Raw genomic sequence first — 27,798 nt, 5'->3', positions numbered from 1 at the left:
CGCGGGCTAATTACCCAGCAGGCTGTGCATCAGCGGCGGGCACGGCTGGGGGGGGTTATTAGCATCCGCTGACTGACAGGGCCCGAGACCAATGGAAGCCCCTGCAATCAATACACTCCCTCTGTCTCTCTCACACACACACACACACACACACACACACACACACACACACACACACACACACACGCACACAGCTGTCTCAATGGCTGACTCCGATTTAGTCATTAATACTTCTAAATGGACTACAGCCAGGAGTTAGTGAGGTGTGCGTGTGTGTGTGTGTGTGTGTGTGTGTGTGTGTGTGTGGGCGGGCGGGCGGGCGGGCGGGCGGGGAGAGGGAGGGGGATTGGTGGGGGGGGGGGGGGGGGGTTCGTGCTCAAGCAAACGTGCTGAAAATGTAATTTTCCTACTTTTGTTGTTGCTAAATTATTGCAGCGCATAAAGTTTAAAGAGTGGACGCGACTGCCGACTCTGGCTGCATAATCCATTCTCTGACTAATGCATCTCATTTCTTTTTTTTTCTTTCTCCTCCTTTTTTCTCTTCTATTTCAGACATGAACCACTGAAGCCGAGACAGAAAAAGCACTGCAGTAAAGCTCACATAAGGAGCTCTAAACCCCCCCTCCTCCCTCCCTCCTCCCCTCCTCCTCCACCAAACCTTCTTAACCATGGCAGCGCCCGTTAAATGCCTCCTGGCGTTCCTCATCTGTCTCCACCCTGGTCCTCCCGGCACCATCACCGCCGCCGCCTTCCCCACGGCACCCAACCCCAAGCTCCCTCCCCCTGTGTCCCCCAAAACCCCCACCACCTTCTACCGGGTCCCCGACACCAGCCTGACCCACCTCACGGTCCACCGGCGGACGGGCGAGGTCTACGTGGGCGCCGTGAACCGCGTCTTCAAGCTGTCGGCCAACCTGACGGAGATGCGCTCGCACACGACGGGCCCGGTGGAGGACAACGCCCGCTGCTACCCTCCGCCCACCGTGCGCGCCTGTGCCCACCGCCTGGACTCCTCCGACAACGTCAACAAGCTCCTCCTGGTGGACTACGCGGGCGACCGCCTGGTGGCGTGCGGAAGCATCTGGCAAGGCGTGTGCCAGTTCCTGCGCCTGGATGACCTCTTCAAGTTGGGCGAGCCGCACCATCGCAAGGAGCACTACCTCTCCGGGGCGCGCGAGGCCGACGGCATGGCCGGCGTGGTGGTGGGAGACGCCGAGGACGAGGAGGGAGGGGGGACGACCACGTTGGGAGGAGAGAAGAAGAAGAAGGACAAGACGACCAAAGGAGGGAGCCGGTTGTTCATCGGCGCGGCGATCGACGGGAAGTCCGAGTATTTCCCGACTCTCTCCAGCCGCAAGCTGGTGGCGGACGAGGAGAGCGTGAACATGTTCTCTCTGGTCTACCAGGACGAGTTTGTGTCGTCGCAGATCAAGATCCCGTCCGACACCCTCTCCCTCTACCCGGCCTTCGACATCTACTACGTCTACGGCTTCTCCAGCCGTACCTACATCTACTTCCTGACGCTGCAACTGGACATCCAGCTGACCCAGATGGACGCGGCCGGAGAGAAGTTCTTCACGTCTAAGATCGTGCGCATGTGCTCCGACGACACCGAGTTCTACTCCTACGTGGAGTTCCCGCTGGGCTGCACCAAGGACGGCCTGGAGTACCGGCTGGTCCAGTCGGCCTACAAGCACCGGCCGGGCCGCATGCTGGCCCAGGCCCTGGGGCTGTCGGAGGACGAGGACGTGCTGTTCGTGGTGTTCTCCCAGGGCCAGAAGAACCGGGCTAATCCTCCCAGGGAGACGGTCCTGTGCCTGTTCACGCTGCACCAGATCAACCTGGCCATGCGCGAGAGGATCAAGTCCTGCTACCGCGGAGAGGGCAAGCTGGCGCTGCCCTGGCTGCTCAACAAGGAGCTGCCCTGCATCAACACGGTGAGTCGTCTCCTCCTCCTCCTCATCCCTCATCCCTCTCCTCCTCCTCCCTCTCCTCCTCCTCCTCCTCCACCTCCTCCCTCTCCTCCTCCTCCCCCTCCTCCTCCTCCTCCCTCATCCCTCTCCTCCTCCTCCCTCTCCTCCTCCTCCTCCACCTCCTCCCTCTCCTCCTCCCTCTCTTCCTCCTCCTCTCCCCCTCCCTCTCCCTCTCCTCCCCCTCCCTCACCTCCTCCCTCTCCCTCTCCTCCCCCTCCCTCTCCTCCTCCCCCTCCTCCCTATCCTCCTCCTTCTCCTCCCCCTCCTCCTCCTCCTCCTGCTCCTCCTCCTACTCCTCCTCCTCCCCCTCCTCCTCCTCCCTCTCCTCCTCCCCCTCCTCCTCCCCCTCCTCCTCCCCCTCCTCCTCCCCCTCCTCCCTATCCTCCTCCTCCCCCTCCCCCTCCTGTTCCTCCTCCTCCTCCACCTCCCTCTCCTCCTCCACCCCCTCCTCCTCCTGTTCCTCCTCCTCCACCTCCTCCTCCTCCTCCCCCTTCTCTTCCTCCTCCTCCCCCTTCTCTTCTTCCTCCTCCCCCTCCTCCACCTCCCCCTCCTCCTCCTCTCCCTCCTCCCCCTCCTCCTCCTCTCCCTCCTCCCCCTCCTTCTCCTCCTCCCCCTCCTCCCTCTCCCTCCCTCTCCTCCTCCTCCTCTTCCTCTTCATCATCACTGTCTGGAGTAATTTCCTCCCTTCAGATGGAGCCGCTTCTCTCTCGCCGGCCCCCCACCCCGGGCCTCCCCCCCTCCCAACCCTCCCCCCCGGCCCCCCACCCTGAGCCCCCCCCCCATCCCTCCCCTCCCTCAGCCTGTGAGGAGGCTATATTATCCCTGGGTTTACCAGTGGCATATTTCTTCCATACCTCATTAGTTTAAATAGACCCAAACGCCTTATGAATATATTGAAGAATATAACAGACTTTTACTTCTGAAGCACTCGTATAACCTTATATAACCTCACATACAGTCAGTGGGGCAAAAAAGTATTTAGTCAGCCACCAATTGTGCATGTTCTCCCACTTAAAAAGATGAGAGAGGCCTGTCATTTTCATCATAGGTACACTATGAGAGACAAAATTAGAAAAAAAATCCAGTAAATCACATTGTCAGATTTTTAAAGAATGTATTTGCAAATTTTGGTGGAAAATAAGTATTTGGTCAATAACAAAAGTTAATCTCAATACTTTGTTATATACCCTTTGTTGGCAATGACAGAGGTCAAACGTTTTCTGTAAGTCTTCCCAAGGTTTTCACACACTGTTGCTGGTATTTTGGCCCATTCCTCCATGCAGATCTCCTCTAGAGCAGTGATGTTTTGGGGCTGTCAGACTTTCAACTCCCTCCAAAGATTTTCTATGGGGTTGAGATCTGGAGACTGGCTAGGCCACTCCAGGACCTTGAAATGCTTCTTACGAAGCCACTCCTTCGTTGGCCGGGCGGTGTGTTTGGGATCATTGTCATGTTGAAAGACCCAGCCACGTTTCATCTTCAATGCCCTTGCTGATGGAAGGAGGTTTTCACTCAAAATATCACGATACATGGCCCCATTCATTCTTTCCTTTACACGGATCAGTCGTCCTGGTCCCTTTGCAGAAAAACAGCCCCAAAGCATGATGTTTCCACCCCCATGCTTCACAGTAGGTATGGTGTTCTTTGGATGCAACTCAGAATTCTTTCTCCTCCAAACACGACGAGTTGAGTTTTTACCCAAAAGTTCTATTTTGGTTTCATCTGACCATATGACATTCTCCCAATCCTCTTCTGGATCATCCAAATGCTCTCTAGCAAACTTCAGACGGGCCTGGACATGTACTGGCTTAAGCAGGGGGACACGTCTGGCACTGCAGGATTTGAGTCCCTGGCGGCGTAGTGTGTTACTGATGGTAACCTTTGTTACTTTGGTCCCAGCTCTCTGCAGGTCATTCACTAGGTCCCCCCGTGTGGTTCTGGGATTTTTGCTCACCGTTCTTGTGATCATTTTGACCCCACGGGGTGAGATCTTGCATGGAGTCCCAGATCGAGGGAGATTATCAGTGGTCTTGTATGTCTTCCATTTTCTAATAATTGCTCCCACAGTTGATTTCTTCACACCAAGCTGCTTACCTATTGCAGATTCAGTCTTCCCAGCCTGGTGCAGGTCTACAATTTTGTTTCTGGTGTCCTTTGACAGCTCTTTGGTCTTGGCCATAGTGTAGTTTGGAGTGTGACTGTTTGAGGTTGTGGACAGGTGTCTTTTATACTGATAACGAGTTCAAACAGGTGCCATTAATACAGGTAACGAGTGGAGGACAGAGGAGCCTCTTAAAGAAGAAGTTACAGGTCTGTGAGAGCCAGAAATCTTGCTTGTTTGTAGGTGACCAAATACTTATTTTACAGAGGAATTTACCAATTAATTCATTAAAAATCCTACAATGTGATTTCCTGGATTCTTTCCCCCCATTCTGTCTCTCATAGTTGAAGTGTACCTATGATGAAAATTACAGGCCTCTCTCATATTTTTAAGTGGGAGAACCTGCACAATTGGTGGCTGACTAAATACTTGTTTGCCCCACTGTATGCTGTTTAAATGTGGATATGTAAATATGGATTCACAGCCAGACTGCGTCTCACACAGGCTTTACAAACTTGATGAACTGTTTTACAGGAAACTGAGGCGAGATACAAAACAAACTGAAACAAATACAAAATCAATATGAAATATGAACGTATGGATGTCAGAATAAATGGATAAATATAAGACGTATGAGAGATATTAGGTTACATCTGTGTGTGTGTGTGTGTGTGTGTGTGTGTGTGCGTATGTGTGTGTGTGTCTTCTATCTTTCTAGTTTTTGATAAGCGATCAAAACAATCTCCGGTACGTGGTAAAAACATTTCTCTCAGACATTTTTCCGACAAATTGATTTCCAGTGTTGCTGCAATCTCCTGCACGCATTCCCCAGATCCCCTCTGTGAGACACGGCGTTTAAGCACGCCTCTCTGTCTCACACAGTATCCAGGGTTCCCAGGGGTCTTAAAAAGCCTTAGGGGTCTTAAAAAGGGGTCTTAAAAAGCCGTAAAGTCTAAAATCCAGCAATCCAATTCATAAGGCCTAAAAAGGTCTCAAATTTCAGTTATTCGGTCTAAAAAGGAGGCGCTAGGTCTTAAAAATGACATCCTGCAAGGAAATCAGTCCGACCACATCTATTTACGAGGAAATGAATCAAGCTGGAACCAAAAAAAAGCCAATTCGCTTTCTTTTTTGTCTGTATGGCAGTGAAATCCCTAATTTCGTCACCTCGAAGGCTGACAAAAATCATATGGCTTCGCGGATAGGTCAAACATTCTATCCAAAGAGGTCTAAAAAAGGACTAAAAAGGTCTTAAATGTAACTTGTTGAAACAGTATCCTACTACTGCAGTAAGCAGATCCTGTCCAGCTCCCAGCAGGCCTGAGGCGACTCCAAACACACTAAGTTGTGATCGTTTACTCCTCTGCTCCGAGGAGCTTAACGCCACTCGTTAGACGCTGCTCTCAAGGACTCACTGTAAATCACGACCGTGGAAGAAACTGTGCTTCCGGAAGGCTATAAATAAATAAATATATCTATATCTATACAGGGGAGGGAGGGAGGGAGGGGGAGGGTGTTGTTGTTATTATTAGTAGCAGCACCAGGGTTCCCCTCATAGCTGATGTAAATGTGTTGGTGATTATGGAGAGCAGGGCATCATGGGTATTATTAGGCGCTCTTATGCACAGCGGCGGCTCTTGACCACATAATGACAGCGTGCGTTCTGGGTAGAGGCAGCGTGCATTCTGGGACCCCGGGGGACCTGTGGTGTCGCTTCATGTTTTAATCCGTCAGAAGAGAGCTCGACAACAACAAGGTTAAGCTCCGCCCCCCACCCGAACACCCCCCCCCCCCCACCCGGAAGCAAACGCCTCTGCTTGATGACCTCACTTCCTGTCTGTGCCCTGTCATTCATCCTTGGAGCGTTATGGGGTTTTCTGGTTGAATTTAAAAAGTACTGTTTTGATACACAACAAATTGTTTCCTGTCTTAGTAACTCATATAGACAGCAGCATATAACTTGATCGTGTGTGTCGTGAAAACTCTCACACAAAAAACACACACCACCATTTTCTGTACTGTGGGCGGATGGCGAATGTGTCTCTCTGTGTCTCTCTCTCTGTCTCTCTCTCTCTCTCTCTCTCTCTCTCTGTCTCTCTCTCTCTGTCTCTCTCTGTCTCTCTCTCTCTATCTCTCTGTCTCTCTCTCTCTATCTCTCTGTCTCTCTCTGTGTCTCTCTGTGTCTCTCTGTGTCTCTCTCTCTCTGTCTCTCTCTCTCTCTGTCTCTCTGTCTCTCTCTCTCTCTCTCTCTCTGTGTCTCTGTGTCTCTCTGTCTCTCTCTCTCTGTCTCTCTCTGTGTCTCTCTGTCTCTCTCTCTGTCTCTCTCTCTCTCTGTGTCTCTGTGTCTCTCTGTGTCTCTCTGTGTCTCTCTGTGTCTCTCTCTGTGTCTCTCTGTGTCTCTCTGTCTCTCACCTCGTCTCTCTGCTTGTTTGTTGTCGTTCTCCAGCCGAAGCAGATCGGCGACGACTTCTGCGGCCTGGTGTTGAACCAGCCCCTGGGGGGTCTGCGGGTGATCGAGGGGACCCCCCTGTACGACGACCGGACGGACGGCATGGGCGCGGTGGCGGCCTACACCTACGGGGACCACTCTGTGGTGTTTGTGGGAACGCGCAGCGGACACCTGAAGAAGGTAGGAGACACGGCTCTGATCTGGGGAGGTTGTGATTCTGGGGATGTTGTGATTCTGTGGAGGTTCTGATATCTGAGAATGTTCTGATTCTGAAAAGGTTCTGATTCTGGGAATCCTTTTCAAGTCGTGCTCCTTGGCAGTGGGTCTGATCAGTGGTTCTCCTGCAGCCCTGTGAGGAGTCAGGATGTCCAACATGGCGGTGTTGTACAAGGCCTCGCTGCAGCACGCCGCTCTCCAGCTCTCCATCTCCAACACCCCCAGAATGCATTGTGATGATGTGATATTTCTGACATCTCATTTTCTGGAGAGGAAATATTACAAAATGGTTCTTTTTTTGTTGGACTGAGTCCCGCTGCAGCTGGCAGCGGAGCGGGGGGACGGAGGTCTCAGCTCAGAGCCTCTCCTTCTTCTTCTCTCTCTCTTCTTCACGGAGGCTGGAAACAGATCGATGGTCCTCACTCTGGTTCTGGGAGCGTTTCACCGCGGCCTTTCTGACTTGAGTTGGCGGTTTATCGTGCCTCTATGTTTAGCTGCCCGTGGTCGGTGGGGGAGCAGCTCAGCTGATCGTCGGCTCAGTCATTTAAAATAGATGAGAAACATCAGTCAGTCTGAGTCACTCTGGGTGGAGAGACTCTGTCTCTCTCCGTGTCTCTCTGTCTCTCTCTGTGCCTCTCTGTGTCTCTCTGTCTCTCTCTCTGTGTCTCTCTCTGTCTCTCTGTCTCTCTCTGTCTCTCTCTGTGTCTCTCTCTGTGTCTCTCTGTCTCTCTCTGTGTGTGTCTCTCTGTGTCTCTCTGTCTCTCTCTGTCTCTCTCTGTGTCTCTCTCTGTGTCTCTCTCTGTGTCTCTCTGTCTCTCTGTGTGTGTCTCTCTGTGTCTCTCTGTCTCTCTGTATCTCTCTGTCTCTCTCTGTGTCTCTCTCTGCGTCTCTCTGTGTCTCTCTGTGTCTCTGTGTCTCTCTGTGTCTCTCTGTGTCTCTCTGTCTCTCTCTGCGTCTCTCTCCGTCTCTCTCCGTCTCTCTCTGTGTCTCTCTCTGTGTCTCTCTGTGTCTCTCTGTGTTTCACTGTGTCTCTCTGTGTCTCTCTGTCTCTCTCTGTGTCTCTCTCTGTCTCTCTCTGTCTCTCTGTCTCTCTGTGTCTCTCTGTATCTCTCTGTGTCTCTCTGCGTCTCTCTGCGTCTCTCTGCGTCTCTCTGTGTCTCTCTGTGTCTCTCTCTGTCTCTGTCTCTCTCTCTGCGTCTCTCTGTGTCTCTCTGTGTCTCTCTGTGTCTCTCTCTCTCTCTCTGTGTCTCTCTCTGTCTCTCTCTCTCTCTCTCTCTGCGTCTCTCTGTGTCTCTCTGTGTCTCTCTCTCTGTCTCTCTCTCTGTCTCTCTGCGTCTCTCTCTGTGTCTCTCTGTGTCTCTCTCTGTCTCTGTGTCATTTAAAATAGATGAGAGACATCAGTCAGTCTGAGTCACTCTGGGTGAAGGTGGAGGCTCTCTCTGTGTCTCTCTCTGTGTCTCTCTCTGTCTCTCTGTGTTTCTCTGTGTCTCGTTCTGTGTCTCTCTGTGTCTCTCTGTGTCTCTCTCTGTCTCTGTGTCATTTATAATAGATGAGAGACATCAGTAAGTCTGAGTCACTCTGGGTGGAGGTGGAGGCTCTCTCTTCTGCTGCTCTACACCAGCTTGTTTATCCCAAATATGATGTTCAACTGTAAAGTCCGTGGTGACGAGATTTGATAAAATATATATATCCATCTATCCATATGTATGTTTTAAGATGTTTGTGGCCTAGTTTCACTTTGTTTCTGAAGAAGATACGTTGACCAGCGGTGATGGTGGTGGTGTTGTTGTTGTTGTTGTTGTTGTTGTTGTGACGTCGTGAGCGCTACAGTACAGGTTGATCAAACCAAGCATTTTGATTGGCCGAGAGGGGTTCAAAGCCGTGATTTAATAAGGATATTATCGGCGCGGTTAGATCACCTGGTATGATGTTCCCCCAAACAGCAGATGTGTTTGTCACAGCGTTTTGTCTTTTTGGGAACTCTTATTACCCAGAAACTACCACGACCTGTGTACTAAACAAATACCTCCGTCATCCGTTTCTTTTAACAGTTTTCGCATTTGTTGTTTAACCGCCAGTGACGCCCCAGCTGGGATGTCTGGTCCATATGGCCGTGGTCCTCCCCTGTGTGCTGCTCCTACCCCCCCCAGCCCCCCCCCCCCCCCCCCCTCCCATTGTGCCCCCCCCCATATTGACCATATCTGGGGTTATCGCTTAATTGAAACATCATCACACAACTGGCAGCCTGAACGAGTTCTAACAGTGTTTATAACCAGTTATAACCAGGGACTTAAGTCACAGGTTATAAACACTTGTTATATTAAGTCACAGGTTATAAACACTTATTCTATTAAGTCACAGGTTATAAACACTGTTATTATATTAATATAATAAGAGTTTATAACCAGGTTATTACTAGGGATGCACAATATGCATTTTTTTCCTACCGATACCGATGTTTACCCTTTTCTCGTGGGCGATAACCGATATGATAACCGATATGAAAACAGATATAATTTCACAGTTGATAACCTGTAGTTCATGCACACCTGAAGGTAAGAAAGGCTATGTAGTGAGCAAAGATTGATGATTTAATATTCCATAGTGATCTCACCAAATCTAACTTACATCACTATTGTTAACACAACAAAGAGAACACTTCTGACTCTTCAAATGTTCATTTATTATTTCCTCTAACAAACAGAATCTGTTATAGACAGTGCACAATGCTTTTTTTAGCCAAGATCTGGCCTCCTTTTATGAAAACAAAAAAGGCTCACCTAAGAGTAATTAGATCAAAAAAGTGTCAAAAATAAAGTGCATCTTGTCTATCCCTGTAAATTGAAAATGCATAAATAAAATATCAAAAAATAAATAAATAAAGTGCATCAGTCAATACAAAAATAAAGACTTTTAAAGAACCAAAAGTTTTATAGAACTTTTACAGAAACTAGTGCCAAATGGCTGCTTAGCAGATAAACAGCATGACACAAGGCACATAGTAGGCTACACTAGTATGTTTAATAAAGCAACTGAAAAGGGCTGGGCTCTCGTATGCGAGTGGTGTAGCCCATATATGCATTGTGCGCATATTATGTGCATATACGACACGCGTGAAGCATTTCTGCGACACGCGTTTCTGTTAACTGTTTTCGTTCCCTCATCGCTGTATTCAATGCCAAAATCATATTCCTTCCATACAGCGTGCTTGCAATGGTGAATCTTAAGGTGACTTATGAGATTCGTTGTGTTGTAACTCGTAGACCTTTGCCCTCCTCTCCGAACTTTTGTCGAACATGTGTTGCAAATTGCAAACGCACTATCTGCCTCAGAAACTCTGAAGAATGTCCACACCGGGGAAGCCATGTTTCGCTCTCGTCTCTACACTGCGTGGCTGTACGCAGGCGCAGCAGCATGAGCGCGTCAACCGGAACCAGAAATATTTCCGGCTTCATATTATCGGCTCTATATCGGCTAAAATGTAATAAAACCGATAAATATTTAATAACATTAATTTCACATTATCGGGCCGATAAATATCGGTGCCGATAATATCGTGCATCCCTAGTTATTACCAGTGACTTGTTACCTTTTGCGACTCCTTTTGTTCCTCCCTTTCAACATGATGATGTCATGGCTAAATACGACACGTTTATGATGTCATGGTCAGATGCTTCCTCCGTCACCGTGCCAACCGTTGGGTTTGTGGACACCAGAAGGTTCTAGAATGTATGGAACCCTCTAGAATAATAACAACATTCAGTCAACCCTCACTCCTCTCAAGTCCTTACTGTAGACTCATCTATTTGCTGCTTCCATTGGGTCCTGTGTGGTGGGGGGTGGGGAGGGGGGTGGTTGGAGTTATGTGGGGGGAGGGACCTTTGTGGGAGTAGGGGGTGGGGGGTGGGACTGTACTTCTCTCCTGTGTTTAATCGTTTGGTACCACTCCCTGAAGTAATAATAATACAATAAAAAAGAATATAAACAATATTCCAGAATGTATGGAACCCTACCAGAGAGTCATGACCACCCACCCTGCCCCCCTTCCCCACAGCCTGCCCCCCCCCCCCTGCCCCCCCGCCCACCCTACCCTGCCCCCCCCCCCCCCCCCCACCCTGAGAAGACAAACAGTCGTGAGTCAGCCTGGCCCGCGGTGCCCACGCTGTTTACAATAACAACTATATTCCTAAACGCTGCAGAGGTCCAAACACACCCCTCACCTCAGTCCGTAGCTAGTCTGTGTGGTGCATGATGGGATAGCTAGCCTGTGTGGTGGGATAGCTAGTCTGTGTGGTGGCTGATGGGATAGCTAGCCTGTGTGGTGGGTTAGCTAGCCTGTGCGGTGTGCTTTTCACATAACCCGGCTGCCATTGGGCGAGGGGTCAGGGTCAGGGGTCAGGGGTCATGTTTACAGTTGAGTCTGAGTTGTGTTGGGTTGGAGTCCTTCCATCTGTGAGAGAGAGGCTCTGTGTGGTTCTGTGAGAGACCAGCTCTGTGTGGTTCTGTGAGAGACCAGCTCTGTGTGGTTCTGTGAGAGAGAGGCTCTGTGTGGTTCTGTGAGAGACCAGCTCTGTGTGGTTCTGTGAGAGAGAGGCTCTGTGTGGTTCTGTGAGAGACCAGCTCTGTGTGGTTCTGTGAGAGAGAGGCTCTGTGTGGTTCTGTGAGAGACCAGCTCTGTGTGGTTCTGTGAGAGAGAGGCTCTGTGTGGTTCTGTGAGAGAGAGGCTCTGTGTGGTTCTGTGAGAGACCAGCTCTGTGTGGTTCTGTGAGAGAGAGGCTCTGTGTGGTTCTGTGAGAGACCAGCTCTGTGTGGTTCTGTGAGAGAGAGGCTCTGTGTGGTTCTGTGAGAGACCAGCTCTGTGTGGTTCTGTGAGAGACCAGCTCTGTGTGGTTCTGTGAGAGAGAGGCTCTGTGTGGTTCTGTGAGAGAGCAGCTCTGTGTGGTTCTGTGAGAGAGAGGCTCTGTGTGGTTCTGTGAGAGACCAGCTCTGTGTGGTTCTGTGAGAGAGAAGCTCTGTGTGGTTCTGTGAGAGAGAGGCTCTGTGTGGTTCTGTGAGAGAGAGGCTCTGTGTGGTTCTGTGAGAGAGAGGCTCTGTGTGGTTCTGTGAGAGAGAAGCTCTGTGTGGTTCTGTGAGAGAGAGGCTCTGTGTGGTTCTGTGAGAGAGAAGCTCTGTGTGGTTCTGTGAGAGACCAGCTCTGTGTGGTTCTGTGAGAGACCAGCTCTGTGTGGTTCTGTGAGAGAGAGGCTCTGTGTGGTTCTGTGAGAGAGAGCAGCTCTGCGTGGTTCTGTGAGAGAGAGGCTCTGTGTGGTTCTGTGAGAGAGAGGCTCTGTGTGGTTCTGTGAGAGACCAGCTCTGTGTGGTTCTGTGAGAGAGAAGCTCTGTGTGGTTCTGTGAGAGAGAAGCTCTGTGTGGTTCTGTGAGAGAGAAGCTCTGTGTGGTTCTGTGAGAGACCAGCTCTGTGTGGTTCTGTGAGAGAGAGGCTCTGTGTGGTTCTGTGAGAGAGAGGCTCTGTGTGGTTCTGTGAGAGAGAGGCTCTGTGTGGTTCTGTGAGAGACCAGCTCTGCGTGGTTCTGTGAGAGAGAGGCTCTGTCTGGTTCTGTGGGAGAGAGGTTCTGTGAGAGAGAGGTTCTGTGAGAGAGAGGTTCTGTGAGAGACCAGCTCTGTCTGGTTCTGTGGGTAGTTGGTAGGTCAACGTTTCAACTTGCTTACTTTCATCTGCAGACATCTCACCCTGCAAACTCTCTCGTGTCACGCGCACACTCACGCAAAATAATTATTCTCCAGCGATGGCACAGCGCGAAGCGAAGTGTGGAGATAGATAGGTCTGTTTATGAGAAGTGTGGAGATAGATAGGTCTGGTTATGAGAAGTGTGGAGATAGATAGGTCTGGTTATGTGAAGTGTGGAGATAGATAGGTCTGGTTATGTGAAGTGTGGAGATAGATAGGTCTGGTTATGTGAAGTGTGGAGATAGATTGGTCTGGTTATGAGAAGTGTGGAGATAGATAGGTCTGGTTATGAGAAGTGTGGAGATAGATAGGTCTGTTTATGAGAAGTGTGGAGATAGATAGGTCTGGTTATGTGAAGTGTGGAGATAGATAGGTCTGGTTATGTGAAATGTGGAGATAGATAGGTCTGGTTATGTGAAGTGTGGAGATAGATAGGTCTGGTTATGAGAAGTGTGGAGATAGATAGGTCTGGTTATGTGAAATGTGGAGATAGATAGGTCTGGTTATGTGAAGTGTGGAGATAGGTCTGGTTATGTGAAGTGTGGAGATAGATAGGTCTGGCTATGGAGATAGGTCTGGCTATGTGAGACTACTGATGGACTAACGTTACCAACGAGCCCATGGGCTTGCCACTGTCGCCAGATTCGGGTTGGGTGCCCGCCCCCCCAATGCAATTGTAGGGGAAAACATTGAGTCCGACGCGCTGTATAACGTATCCCAAATTGCAGGCGTTGCGATTTGCTAATTATTTCATTTCAAATCGCAATTTCGATTTGAAATCGATTAATCGTGCAGCCCTAGTTGGTAGCGTAGTGTGTTGGTAAAGTTCTGAAATGAGAGGTTTGGGTCGTGTTAGGGTTAGGGAGGTTTAGGGTTATGTTTGGGGGGGGGGGGGAGTGTTTGGGAGGATGGTGGTGGGAGAGGCAGGGTAATTATAATGCGTCAGACTGAATTCCACCACACTTGTGTGTCACCGCCATCTTGGTCCCCAGAGACACATGAAAACACGCTCCCATACACACACACACACACACACACACGGACACACACACACACACACACACACACACACACACACACACACACACACACACACACACACACTCCTCCAGGCTAACTCTTAGTTATAATGTGTTCTCCTGGGAAGAGGAGTCTTCTGTTTTTGTTTTCGATTCAGATAGTTTATGAGGTCCCCCTCTGGTTAGTTATGAGGTAACTCTGCTGGTGGCAGGGTCTGTGAGGGAGATCCACTATCATATTATGTTGTTGTTTATTTGCATTATACTGTATATGGATAGATAATGCCCTGAGGCATTTATGCTCTCTCTCTCTCTCTCTCTCTTTCTCGCTCTCACACACTCTCTTTCTCTCTCTCTCTCTCTCTCTCTCTCTCTCTCTCTCTCTCTCTCTCTCTCTCTCTCTCTCTTTCTCGCTCTCACACACTCTCTCTCTTTCTTTCTCGCTCTCACACACACTCTCTCTCTCTCTCTCTCTCTCTTTCTTTCTCGCTCTCACACACTCTCTCTTTCTCTCTCTCGCTCTCTCTCTCTCTTTCTTTCTCGCTCTCACACACTCTCTCTTTCTCTCTGTCTCTCTCTCTCTCTCTCTCTCTCTCTCTCTCTCTCTCTGTATCTCTCTCTCTCTCTCTTTCTGTCTCTCCCAAACCTAAGTGAAAAGAAAGTTGCTTTAAATGAAGAGCATCATAAATTCATAGGGTGTGTTGAAAAAGATGGTAATTAGCATTATGTGTGTGCCAACACACTCCTAATGGGGGGAGGAAGGTTTGGGTCTGGGGGGGAGGGGGGTGTGCTGAGTTTGGGCTGCTGTGTTGAAGCCATGCATGACCAGGAAAGTGAGGAGAGTTATTAATTCAGAGGTAGAACACCAGGGGAGGCTGGGGGAGGTAGAACACCAGGGGAGGCTGGGGGAGGTAGAACACCAGGGGAGGCTGGGGGAGGTAGAACACCAGGGGAGGCTGGAGGAGGTAGAACACCAGGGGAGGCTGGGGGAGGTAGAACACCAGGGGAGGCTGGGGGAGGTAGAACACCAGGGGAGGCTGGGGGAGGTAGAACACCAGGGGAGGCTGGGGGAGGTAGAACACCAGGGGAGGCTGGGGGAGGTAGAACACCAGGGGAGGCTGGGGGAGGTAGAACACCAGGGGAGGCTGGGGGAGGTAGAACACCAGGGGAGGCTGGGGGAGATAGAACACTAGGGGAGGCTGGGGGAGGTAGAACACTAGGGGAGGCTGGGGGAGGTAGAACACCAGGGGAGGCTGGGGGAGATAGAACACTAGGGGAGGCTGGGGGAGGTAGAACACCAGGGGAGGCTGGGGGGGAGGTGGTCTTGTTGTGTTGGTGTTAACAGTCCCTGTTGTCAGGGCAGAGCTGGGCCAGTCAGAGAGGATGCTGGGTAATTACAGCATATCTCCTGTCAGAGGGCCTGTTTGTCTTGGCAGCAGTAGAGAGGCGCTAGCCGCTAAGTTTTCCCCCTGGCGGAAATCACCCATGAGCCTCTAGTGCTTCCTGCTTCCTGTCCCCCCTGTCATACCCTCCAATCGCTTTCTCTGGAGTGTGATGATGACATCACTACCATGACATCACCAGGAGAGGAGCCAGGAGAGTTAGAGCAGGTCTGAGTGTGTGTGTGTGTGTGTGTGTGTGTGTATGTCTGTGTCTGTGTGTCTGTGTCTGTGTGTCATGTGATGGTGCACCTGTACTGTAGCACAGGTAATGAGCAGCTGTGTGTGTGTGTGTGTGTGTGTGTGTGTGTGTGTGTGTGTGTGGTAGCAGGGTTATACAGTATTGAGGTTCCCTCCTGTGTGATACAGAGGCAGGTCCATGTAGCCAAGCAGCTGAACACACACACACACACACACACACACACACACACACACACACACACACACAGAGAATCTGCTACAACCGAAGCATGGAGATATGGATATGGACTACAAGGCTGGGGGGGGCGGGGGGGGGGGAGAGAGGAGGGGGTGAGAGAGGGGGGGTGGTGGTGGGGGGAGGGGGGGTGAGGACGGGAGGGGGAAGTGGGGGAGGGGGGAGGAATTGGGGGAGGGGGGGGTGACTTGCTCCTAGTCCTCTCTGCTTCATTCCATTCCTCCGGGCGAGGGGTGTATGTGTGTGTGTGTGTGTGTGTGTGTGTGTGTGTGTGTGTGTGTGTGTGTGTATGTGTGTCTCTCTGTGAGTGTGTGAGTGTGAGTGTGAGTGTGTGTGTGTGTGTGTGTGTGAGTCAGCAGCAGTTCTGTCAGGTGTGTTTTATCACCGGAGCGGCCGTGAAGCCAGACACTGCAGATGTTAACACTAGAACAGCCATGCGGGTACATTTGACCCTGTGAGTCAAGGAGGGTACATTTGACCCTGTGAGTAAAGAAAAATGTTATCTTTGCACTCGATCAAATTTCAGACCTTCCTTTCATGACTTGTCCTAGATATGTGCGTTCTACCACCCAGTATCCTTACATTTTCTAAACCACACCAGGATAAGCTAGTATGAAGCTATTTAGCTGTTTTTCTGTGTAGGAGGCAGGCTAATTTACACACGTGCCAACTAGTGGTCGTTGTGTGTAAATAGAGGAGAGGAGAGGAGGAGAGGAGGCGGAGGGAGGGTGGAGGAGGAGGAGAGGAGGAGGGAGGAGGAGGAGGAGTGTTAGCGTAGCGTAGCTTAGCGGCAGGTTTACGAGCAGGGCCGCCCCTCTCAGGTTTGATCAGGAGGAAATCTGCTACAGGACGTTAATCACCACGACACAGCCTGGTGTCTGGAGCTGGGCATTGTTCTCTGTGTGTGTCTGTGTCTGTGTCTGTGTCTGTGTCTGTGTCTGTGTGTGTGTGTGTGTGTGTGTGTGTGTGTGTGTGTGTGTTGGAGGCGATCCAACATGAACGTACTGAGGTAGTGGTGGAGCGTAGGAGCAGGCCTGATGTTGACGCCTTTCACATCACTGTGTCATGTTGCTGCTAGGCGTGTCCTGCTGTTGTCATGGTTGCTGTTGTCATGGTTGCTGTTGTCATGGGGTGCTGTTGTCATGGGTGCTGTTGTCATGGGTGCTGTTGCCATTGGTGCTGTTCTTGCTGTTTCGATTTTTTGTAAAAACAACATTTATGTAAATATGCCTTTTCGGTTTAGCCAGAAGGCACATTTTCACCTGTTGTCCCTCGCCAAGTTATAAAAAGGCTTCCTAAACAGATCCACTAACATCACACAGTAAACGTGTGTGAGGTTGCCACGGCAACACGTAGAGGTCAGAGGGTAAAGGCGGTGTTAAGGTGTCGAGGTCAGAGGGCACTGACAATAAACTACAATACCCAGCATCCTCTACCAGACCTCTACCTTCATTGTGATGCATGAGGAAGGGGATGAGGAAACTCTATCCAACACTCCTGCATTACAATGAACCCGATTTCTTCTTGACCTCGTCAAGGTTGTTGGAGGCAGTGGAGCATCGCCACGGAAACGTCCTGTTAGGGTGTAGACCTGTTGTCAGTCCAGCTAGCTAGGCTAGCGCTCAGGAGATCCAGGGAGACAAGATGTTCTCACACAAACATGAACCTCAGCACCCTGTAGGAACATGACACACACACCTCCACACTAGGGGTGCGATGGTTCTGGGTTTTATATTATATTCTCCATCCTTCCACGGTTCAGTACACTAGTGAATGTCGGTTTATTGGGTTTCTGCTGGTTTCCGGTTTATGGAGTTGGTCTGGAACGCCAGGTGCTTCTAGTTCAGATGTTTGTTCGTGGCGAGCAGAGTTGTGAACATGGCGACAGTTTGAGGAAGCCCCGGATTGCTACAAATCTGCATTGTGGGGTCGTTCATTCTGGTTCTGATGTTGAACACAGCGACGAGGGAAGGAACACAAACGTTAAGCTTCATGCGTGGGCAGGCGTCTGTCTGGTCCTGTCTCACCAGAGGTTGGAGGTCAGTCACCTTCCAGAAGAGTCACCTTCACGCTGCAGTCAGACAGCCGGCAGCAGCCTCCCTCCCTCCTCTCCTCCTCTCCTCCCTCCTCTCCTTCTCCTCCTCTCCCTCCTCTCCTCCTCTCCTCCTCCTCCTCTCCCTCCTCTCCTCCTCCTCCTCTCCTTCTCCTCCTCTTCTCCTCCCAGACCACCTCCTGTTCTGAGGGAGATGTCCCCCTGGCTGACAGGAGCAGGGAGGGAGGGGAGGAGAGAGGCAGGAGAGAGAGAGGAGAGGAGAGGTGTTAAACAGTAGACAGTCAGACATGCTTCCTGGAGGGAAACCACTTCCAGATGTACAGTCAGGTCACTGCTCCTCCTCTCTCTCCCTCTCTGTCTCTCTCTCTGTCTCTCTCCCCCTCTCTCTCTCTCTGTCTCTCTGTCTCTCTCTCTCCCACTCTCCCTCCCTCCTCTCCCTCCCTCCTTCCCTCCCTCCCCCCCTCTCTCCTTCCCTCCCTCTCTCTCCCTCCCTCCCTCACAAAGCTGATGTACCAGCCCTGTCCTGTCATGTGACACCCAGGCCATACCTGAGGTCTGTTGGCAAGCTTGTAGGCAGTCTGCCCCCCCCCCCCCCCCCCCAGACACACACACACACACACACACACACACCCTCCATCCAGGCTGTGTCTCATCTGGACGTTTTCCTTCATCGTTTAAAGAGCGGCCTCGTAACCTGATGTAAGGTCACCACCCCCCCCACACCCCACACCCCCGCCCCCCCGCCGTCATAAACACAGGGTGTTTAGGAGCAGCACTTAAGCACCTGTGTCTGGGCTGGGTGGGCACACACACACACACACACACACACACACACACACACACACACACACACACCTCCTGCCTAGTGATTCAGGAGCTGGCACCTGAGGAGACAGACAGACCTCTCTCTCTGTCTCTCTCTCTCTCTGTCTCTGTCTCTCTCTCTCTCTCTCTCCCTCTCTGTCTCTCTCTGTCTCTGTCTCTCTCTCTCTCCCTCTCTCTCTCTCTCTGTCTCTCTCTCTGTCTCTGTCTCTGTCTCTCTCCCTCTCTCTCTCTCTGTCTCTGTCTCTCTCTTTCTCTCTCTCTCCCTTTCTCTCTCTCTCCCTCTCTCTCTCTCTCTGTCTCTCGCTCTGTCTCTCTCTGTCTCTCTATCTCTCTGTCTCTGTCTCTCTCTCTGTCTCTCTCTGTCTCTCTCTCTCTCCCTCTGCCTCTGTCTCTCTCTCTGTCTCTCTCCCTCCCTCTCTCTCTAACCTTGGGAGTGTGTCAGGGGTGTAAATGAGACACCAGGTCTCCCCATCACTCTTCCTCCTCCCTCCCTCCCTCCTCCTCCCTCCTCCCTCCTCCCCCCTCCTCCCTCCCTCTGCTACAGGGCCAGACAAGAGCGGAGGTCAGCAGAGGAGATAGATTGTTTGGACAGATCAGGGAGGTTTCCTGGTGCATGCTGGGTATTCTGGGCTCAGAGCCGCAGACGGACACCACCAGGCACAACCATAGTTAGCGGTAGCACTGGCTAATACTTGTGTGTGTGTGTGTGTGTGTGTGTGTGTGTGTGTGAATGTGTGTGTGTGTGCGTGTGTGTGTGTGTGAGCGTGTGTTTGAGACATGGTACTTTAAATTCTCTTGAAGTATTATTACCAACTCTCTCCACCTCCACACCTCTGGTGTGTTGAGATGCGTCATGACGTATGCAGTTATTATTATAAACCGCTAACAGTCACACCTCTGTTTAAAAGTACATGTTCAACCAATAACAGTCATTGTTTTGATGCACTCTATGGTGATTGGTTGAGACAGTCGGGAACTGGGTGGTTCACGAAAAAAGCCATATCTGTATCATATCTCCTTCAAATCAGCCCTCAGAACTCATCTGTTCTCCAAGGCCTTTGGCCCCTAGTCATTGTTTCCGTTTTGCTTTGTTTGTTTTCTGTTTTGTCTGTCTGACCATTCCCTTGTAAAGCATCCTTGGGTTTTTTGAAAGGCGCTATATAAATTAAAGTTATTATTATTATTATCTGTATCCTAGCTGAGAAGAAATAAATAAAACCGACTGTTTGAGGATGCAACAACCTCCAACTAGCACCTCTACACCTCCACCACCTCCACCCATCAGCTCCGTCCAGCATGCTGTGTGTGTGTGTGTGTGTGTGTGTGTGTGTGTGTGTGTGTGAGAGAGAGAACATTCTTGGCGTGTTAAAGAGGTCCTGTGTTCAGAGCGGAGGGTCCAGACAGCTCAGTACCTTCAATGAAGAGTCTGTTCAGAACTCACCATCAGAGACAGAGAGAGAGAGCAGAGAGGAGAGGGGAGAGGGGAGAGAGGGGAGAGGGGAGAGGGGAGAGAGAAGAGAGGAGAGAGGAGAAGGGAGAGGGGAGAGGAGAGGGGGGGGGGTCTCTCTCTCTTCTTGAAATTTCCCCGCAGATTTTCCCGCGGTCACATGGTGCGATTAGACAGATTAGACATTAGTTATTTAATAAAGAGAGACGGACAAAGACGGCCTGTGTGTTCCTGTCCTCCTGCCCCACAACCCCCACCCTGTTCCTGCTAGCATACCTGCTAACGCTGCACACACCCGGACATTCTGGAGGAGGGAGGGAGAGGAGGGGAGGGAGGGAGGAGAGATGGGGAGGAGAGGAGAGGGATGGAGAGGGATGGAGAGGAGGGTAGGGAGGAGAGATGGGGAGGAGGGGAGGGAGAGGGGAGGGGAGGGTGGTAGAGAGGAGAGATGGGGAGGAGAGGAGGGAGAGGGGAGGGGAGGGTGGTGGGGAGGAGAGGAGGGAGGGAGGAGAGATGGGGAGGAGAGAGATGGAGAGGGTGGGAGGGATGGAGGAGAGGGATTGAGGAGAGGGATGGAGAGGAGATGAAAAGGAGGAGAGGGTAATGTTGGACACGGCTCGACATTCCTCCAGCGAGACGCTCTGGCGCTTCGCTACGCTAACTGAGGGTCCAATGGTGAGAGGGAACTTTCTTCACGGAGCCTCTTTAACCCCTTCCACACATACCAGCCTTCCCAGTACATTCCATGGAATTTACCTGGTGCGGTGTATGTGTGAACAGGATTTGAATTTGGATTTGAATTTGAACAGCTTTTTTTAATGACTCCCTTCTGGACAGCGGTACAGGGCCATCAGGTCAAAAACCTGAGTTGTCCAGTATATTTATTTACTCGTATTGGTGCTGTATATACTGTGTGTTTTGAGTATTGTTATGTTGTGGTCTTGCTGTTGTGTGTACTGTAGCTTGTTCAGCATGGAGAATACCAAGTCATGTTCCTAGTGCACTGCACATGGCCAATAAAGTTGAATTGAATTGAATAGAATTTACAGGGAAATTCGATCAAGCAGGACCTTGTGAGATTCCATGGAATTTAGGGGGAAGGCTTAGGTGTGAACAGAAGCCTGAACATTCCCTGGTCCGGCACGCGAAGGGTTACGCATGTCTGACGCAAGACGTTTTCACATGGAACAAGTTAACCAATCACAGCCAGGAGTTTCTCACTTGGTACTTTTGGTTTGGTCCGCTGATGTTAACACTAGAGGCGCGACGTTTTTTCACCTACTTTTAGCGCGACAAGGTGTCGAATTACACGACCACTCTTCACAATGGGGGAGTGTGTACTGACGCACAAAGATCGCTGGATGTCGATGTCGCACAAGAAGAGAAAATGACAAGATCACTACCTCTAAAAATGCATAAAGTTCCTATGCGCAGAGAAGCAGGGAAAAACAATAGTAATAAATACTATTTATTACTTAAATAAATAGTTGGCTAGTTAACCCACATCACATCAGCCAGAGTAGTGACTTAGCTAGCTTACTTACTTAGCTAGCTTACTTACTTAGCTAGCTTACTTACTTAGCTAGCTTACTTACTTACTTACTTAGCTAGCTTACTTACTTACTTACTTAGCTAGCTTACTTACTTATCAAATGTACATGCTGTGATATAGACGCATTAGGGAGCAGTGATAGTGGAGGTAGCGATTATAGTGGAGGTATGATATATGGCAGATATAGATATGATATATGGCAGATATATATAAGGTATATATCAGTCTCACGCGCCTGTCTCGTTCGGATCACGTCTACTACGTTCCAGTTCTGCGTCCAGTTGAATACGTGATTCAAGTAGCTCTCTGCACGCTCTCAGACGCTGAAGACACTCCACTCTTCTAGTTTAGTGTGTGTGTGTGTGTGTGTGTGTGTGTGTGTGTCTGTGGAATGTGTGGTTGACAGACAGCCTTGTATGACAGCGTTGGATGTCGGTCATGAGTTGTGTGAAAGACAGGAGAGAGAGAGAGAGAGAGAGAGAGAGAGAGAGAGAGAGAGAGAGAGAGAGAGAGAGAGACAGACAGAGAGAGAAAGACAGAGAGAGAGAGAAAGAGAGATAGAAAGAGAGATTGAGAGATTGATACCGTTCCTCATTCTGTTCTGTCTACCTCCCCTGGCCTCCACCAGCCTCCCCTGGTCTCCCCCAGCCTCCCCTGGCCTCCCCCAGCCTCCCCTGGCCTCCACTGGCCTCCACCAGCCTCCACTAGCCTCCCCTGGCCTCCCCTGTCCTCCCCCGACCTCCCCCAGCCTTCCCCAGCCTCCCCTGTCCTCCCCCAGCCTCCCCCAGCCTCCTCTGTCCTCCACCAGCCTCCCCTGGCCTCCCCCAGCCTCCCCCAGCCTCCTCTGTCCTCCACCAGCCTCCCCTGGCCTCCCCCAGCCTCCCCCGGCCTCCCCTGTCCTCCCCCAGCCTCCCCTGGCAGGCAGCACGTCTCTAAAGCAAAACTATCATTGCCTAGCGTGTGTGGGTTTGAAAGTTTGGCTTTCTGAACATACTTTGACCAAACTTTGGCCTCCCCCAGCCTTCCCCAGCCTCCCCCGGCCTCCCCCAGCCTCCTCTGTCCTCCCCCAGCCTCCTCTGTCCTTCCCCAGCCTCCCCCAGTATCCCCCTGGCCTCTACCAGCCTCCCCTGTCCTCCCCTGGCCTCCCCCAGCCTCCCCTGGCCTCCACCAGCCTCCCCTGGCCTCCCCCAGCCTCCCCCGGCCTCCCCCAGCCTCCCCTGGCAGGCAGCACGTCTCTAAAGCAAAACTATCATTGCCTAGCATGTGTGGGTTTGAAAGTTTGGCTTTCTGAACATACTTTGACCAAACAGAATCCAGATGTAGATTCCACCTCTCCTCCTTCTCCTCCTCCTCCCTCCTTCTTCTCCTTCATCTATTTTCATTCTCGAACCAGGAAGTGGCGGAGGGAGGGCGATGGTTGTTAAACACCGGCTCACCACCATGTGCTGGCAGGCAGCTACCGCTGCTGCTGGACTTTATTCACGGCTATTCAGACTATTTCCTGCTCCTCTGACAGAGAATAATCCATCACGAGACGCTTTGAAGTGCCGGAATAAAGTCAACCTCTCAGTCTGGGAAACCAGAAACTGTATATAATAATCTCCCTGGTTGAGTTTGTCCTTGTTGACCTGACCGTTTGTGTTTTCAGTTTGATACACAAGACAAACAAACGAGTCAAACAAACAAACTGACGAGCTAACTAACAAACACCAAGCTGCCAGGCGGACACGTCGTCTAGTACAACTCGGCTCAAAGCCATTCATCCGTCCTTGTTGACCTTTGACCCTGTCGAAGCCTCCGTTGGGAGAGTAAGGGCGTCGTCGTGAGCTGTGATTTGTAGCCTGGTGACACGGCGGTTCGTCATCGACGATAATTAGCTCGGGTTAGCTAGCTCACAGGATCTTGTTAGCGGCAGCTAGCTAGCTAGCTGGGAGGGAGGGACATATGGGCTAGCAGACACTAGCCTCCTCCGCAAGCAGACCCTAGCCACCTCCTCCGATCCTCCTGGCTGGGAGCAGCGACCAGACGCTCCAATTAGAAGTCTGATTTCAGCTTCGCACGTTTGGGTTTTAGCGCCTCTCTCTCTCTGAAGAGAACAGAACCATAGCGCCTCTGTCTGAACAGAACCGGAGCCCTGTTAAAAGGGGATAAGCTCATCGAGCTAACGATACCATATTGCAGAAAAAAACCAAAGTTTCACACAAATTAATTCATACGCCGTCTCCTAACCCCCACCCCCGGTGAACAGTGTCTGCTCCAGATTGTGTATCACCCCTCCTCCCTCCCCTCTGCCCCCCCCACCCTCCCCAGTCACCCAACCTCCCCCCTCCACCCCCATAGCACACCTCACCCTCCCACCCCCCACCCCTTGGCCTCGGTTCTCTCAGAGGATGGTTCTCCCTGCTGGTGTGTGATGTCAGTGCAGGGGGGTGTCGGAGGGTGTGTATAGGAGGTGCAGGGGGTTGTGGGATGCATGTGGGAGGACGTCGGAGTATTGGGGGTTGTGGGAGGGTGTGTATAGGAGGTGCAGGGGGTAGTGGGACGTCTAGTGGAGGACCTGGGAGTGCAGGGGGTTGTGGGCTGCGTGTGGGAGGACCTGGGAGTACAGGGAGTGAAGAGGGTTCTTATTTTGCTCAGCGACATTAACCCAGGCACCTAGAACTAGGTCATTCTCCCCCGAAAAGAGGGAGGGAGGGAGGCGGGGGAGAGGGGAGAGGGGATAGGAGAGGGGAGGGGTGTTTTTCTCTTTAGCCTGATTTGAGCAGTGAAGCGAATGTTACAGTCTTATGTACAGTATTAGACAGAAGGAACGGTATTAAAAGGGGGGGGGGCTGTGTATTAAACAGAATGAACAGTATTAAAAGGGGGTGAGTGGGGGTGTGTGTGTGTGTGTGTTAGGGGGGAGTGTGTGTGTGTAGAGTTTGTAGTGATATGCCCAGTAGCGGCGTACAGATATGATGTGTTATTGACATACAGTAGGTTTCTAAGTGTTGAACATTCTAACCCGTCATAGCTGAGGTTTATTAACGACAGGAAGGCTAATTGGAACGTGTTAGCCTACCTGTCAGCCTGCGTTAGAGAGACGCAGCGTCTCCCCCTCCCTCCCTCCCTCCGACAGATGAAAGGAAGGAAGGAAGGAAGAAAGAAAGACGTGTTTCGTGGCTCTGAGAGGAGAGAGGAGGAGGAGAGAGAGAGAGAGAGAGAGAGAGAGAGAGAGAGAGAGAGAGAGAGAGAGAGAGAGAGAGAGAGAGAGACTGAAGAGAGGGAAGAGAGGAGAGAGGGAAGAGAGAGGGAAGAGAGAGGGAAGAGAGAGAGGAGAGAGAGGGAAGAGAGAGGAGAGAGAGGGAAGAGAGAGGGAAGAGACAGAGGAGAGAGAGGAGAGAGAGGGAAGAGAGAGGAGAGAGAGGAGAGAGAGGGAAGAGAGGGAAGAGAGGGAAGAGAGAGGAGAGAGAGGGAAGAGAGAGGAGAGAGAGGGAAGATAGAGGAGAGAGGGAAGAGAGGGAAGAGAGAGGGAAGAGAGAGGGAAGAGAGAGGGAAGAGATAGGGAAGAGAGAGAGGGGAGAGAGAGGGAAGAGAGAGGAGAGGGCGCCCAATCTGTCAAACGAATCTGTCTTGTGCTTCTGATAATTCCCTGATTACGGCTCATTGTGTTAGTGTCCTCTTTGTCTCTGGGGAGGGGGGGGGGGGGGAGGGAGGAGGGGGGGGGAGTAGGAGGGAAGGCAGGAAGCTGCTGCTCCTCCACAAAGCAGGACGGCACAAAGCCTGTCTGTGTGACAGCCCCCCCCCCACCACCACCAGCCCCCCCCCCCCCCACGCCGATCACATAGAGACTTAGAGACCTGCTTAATGAAGTCTTCTCCTTCTCTTCCTTCTCTCCCTTCTCTTCCTTCTCCACAGCCCATGTCCTTGATAAGACCTCAGCCTGGCCTATCACATGACAGATCACATGACTTATCACATGTCTATAAACCCCGATAAGAAGAAGGGTCTTCTTTAGACAGAGAGAGAGAGAGAGAGAGAGAGAGAGAGAGAGAGAGAGAGAGAGAGAGAGAGAGAAAAGAGAGAGAGGGAAGGGAGAGGGAGAGAGAGAGAGGTTGGGTGATGTCATTTAGATGTGGTTTGTTTTGTCAGGGGACACACAGGGGACATGGAGAACATAATCATCTGAGAAGATGGGGTTTTGTTCCCCTCTCTCTCTCTCTCTCTCTCTCTCTCTCTCTCTCTCTCTCTCTCTCTCTCTCTCTCTCTCTCTCTCTCTGTCTCTCTTTCTCTCTCTCTCTCTCTCTCTCTCTCTCTCTCCATCTGGAAGGTCCCAGATAGGGTGGCTGTGTCTCAGGAGGTAGAGCTGCCGTCTAATGGTCGCAAGGTCGGCAGCTCGGCGGTTCGAACCCCGGCTGGCCACGTGTCGAGGTGTCCTTGAGCGAGGCACTGAACCACTAACTGCTCCAGGGTCCTTCTATGGCCCTGACCCCTGGCTTAGAGCATCAATACATCATATGGTCACACATGGTCATATCATGTCATATATGGTCATATCTGGTCATATCTAGTCATATCTGGTCATATTTAGTCATATCTGGTCATATCTGGATCAGGGTTTCCGTTAGAAAAAATTGCTGCTGGTCAACGTGTCCGGAAAGATTTCAATGTGTCGGACAAACGGGAGAAATTCCGGTCATCATATTCAAATATAATATAGGTGTTTGTCGCGGTGATTAGCTGTTGTGTAGCCTATATATGCCATTTAATGTCTATTTCTCATCCGATACGATTAGAGGCGAACTATATAATAATATAGGCTTTCATGATTCGCATGCGCTACTGTCCAGGGCTGCACGTGCGCCACACTGGGCCTAGTCACCTTTGCTACTTTGAATTACGACTGTAGGCTAAGATGTTTTTTTCAATTGCATTAATGGGATTTGTGGATGTAATTGGTAATTTTAAGTATGCCTAGTTTAGCTTTTGATGGCTATTTGAACGGACTGCATCGATCGATCAATGAACGGACTCCACATTACGTTAACTGAAGTGTGTTAAATAGTTTCACGACAGTAATGTAAGTTTTCTATATTCTCTTTCCAGTTTTACCCTTTTTATCAATAAAACAACGTAATTTCTATAACCACGTCTCGCTGATTGGGAAGGCATTAAGTCTAGCTGCCTGTCAAATCATACTTAGGGCTCGGACTCGGGAGTATGAGAATGAGGAGGATGTATCGGGGGGATACACACCCGTGGACTATTTCAATTTAGTGGCACAAATTAAACTCTAATACAGTGTTTCCTCTATATGCATTTATTCGTGGCGGGCCGCCACGAATACATTTTCTCCGCCACTAATTGATTCAGTCCACTTTATGACCGGAGAACATAAAAAAATCAGATTGAAGCTAGTTTAGGCCGCTTTCAGACCTACATTTCGTTCCGATTTAGGATGTAGTAAGTTACAATATGTTACAATGTTGCAATTAACCTCGTCGGCGACGCGCTTGCAAAACAGTTTTGTGATTGGTCCGAATTTAGCGGGACATTTGGATTTCTGGAAATCCCTTCCCTCTCTCTTCGCCCGTCGCTTTAATCCCGTAAGCGTATCCTAATCGAAAATGCAACATCATCAGCGACGACTGTGGGTTCTTGCATTTACTGCTGTTCTCTGGTTCATGTTCTTATACCAGTGCTCACTATAGAGTATTTTAAATGAACATTCGTAATGTAGTCTAGTCTCTGATGTTCATGGTCAACTAAATCAGGCTATTTTGTGAAACAAATAATGTTCCCGAGCAGCCTCGCATCTAACGCTAGATTCGAACTATTGATAGCATAAACGTTGGTAAATGTCACAAACGACACAGTATTGGCAGGGGGAAAGAAGGGGAGTCGAATTTTTATTGACAACTTACATGCTGGAAAAACATGCAGCTAAAATTCAGGGAACATTTGGACAATAAGAGACACAACGGAGCTGTGGTCGCGTGGTCTAATTACAGGGCAATATGCGCGGGGCAAAAATTATCTATTGCCTCTCAAATCACCACGAACAGAACGGCGGAGGTACGGGTAAACATGGCTGTGGGGAACGCGTCATGTTCCCTCTGTGCCCGAACCTGTTACAATGGCACACTTATTTATTTTTTTATGTTGCCACCCTCTAGTTTTCGGTCAAATTACGTCTTTGTATTGAGCGCCAGTGCGTGTTTCATGCTTAAAGGGAATTATTTTCACCGGACATTATGACCGAAGAGGTTTAAATATGTCGGACTTCAACATATTTTACCGGACAAAGACGGTAATTACCGGTTAACGGAAACCCAGATCTGGATCATATCTGGTCATATCTAGTCATATCTGGTCATATCTAGTCATATCTAGTCATATCTGGTCATATATGGTCATATCTAGTTATATATGGTCATATATGGTCAATATGCAGGGATTAAAGTTCTCTGTCGCTACGACGGATTTCCGTAAATTTTTTCCAAGTCGCCACGGATTTCCGTCAATTGGCTACATATGTCCAGTGTACTAGAACCACTCTACTACGGAGTGTTTGTCCGTGA

The 27,798-nt window shown here is 50.5% G+C and overlaps 1 protein-coding gene across 1 annotated transcript in view; it reads left to right on the top strand.

The window, feature by feature from the left end:
• Window positions 1-668: 668 nt before the first annotated feature.
• plxna3 (plexin A3) overlaps window positions 669-27,798 on the top strand; it is a gene marked incomplete at both ends in the record, with an annotated part of 131,111 nt that continues 103,981 nt past the window's right edge. The window contains 2 exon segments of the mRNA XM_080527515.1: window positions 669-1,937; window positions 6,521-6,703. Of these exon segments, the coding sequence (XP_080383641.1) occupies window positions 669-1,937; window positions 6,521-6,703 (1,452 nt within the window).

The sequence above is a fragment of the Nansenia antarctica genome (assembly GCF_963989245.1).
Source record: "Nansenia antarctica genome assembly, chromosome: 3".
Taxonomy (NCBI): Eukaryota; Metazoa; Chordata; class Actinopteri; order Argentiniformes; family Microstomatidae; genus Nansenia; species Nansenia antarctica.
Note: the sequence above shows the minus strand (reverse complement) of the source record. Positions and strands in the feature narration are given on the sequence as shown.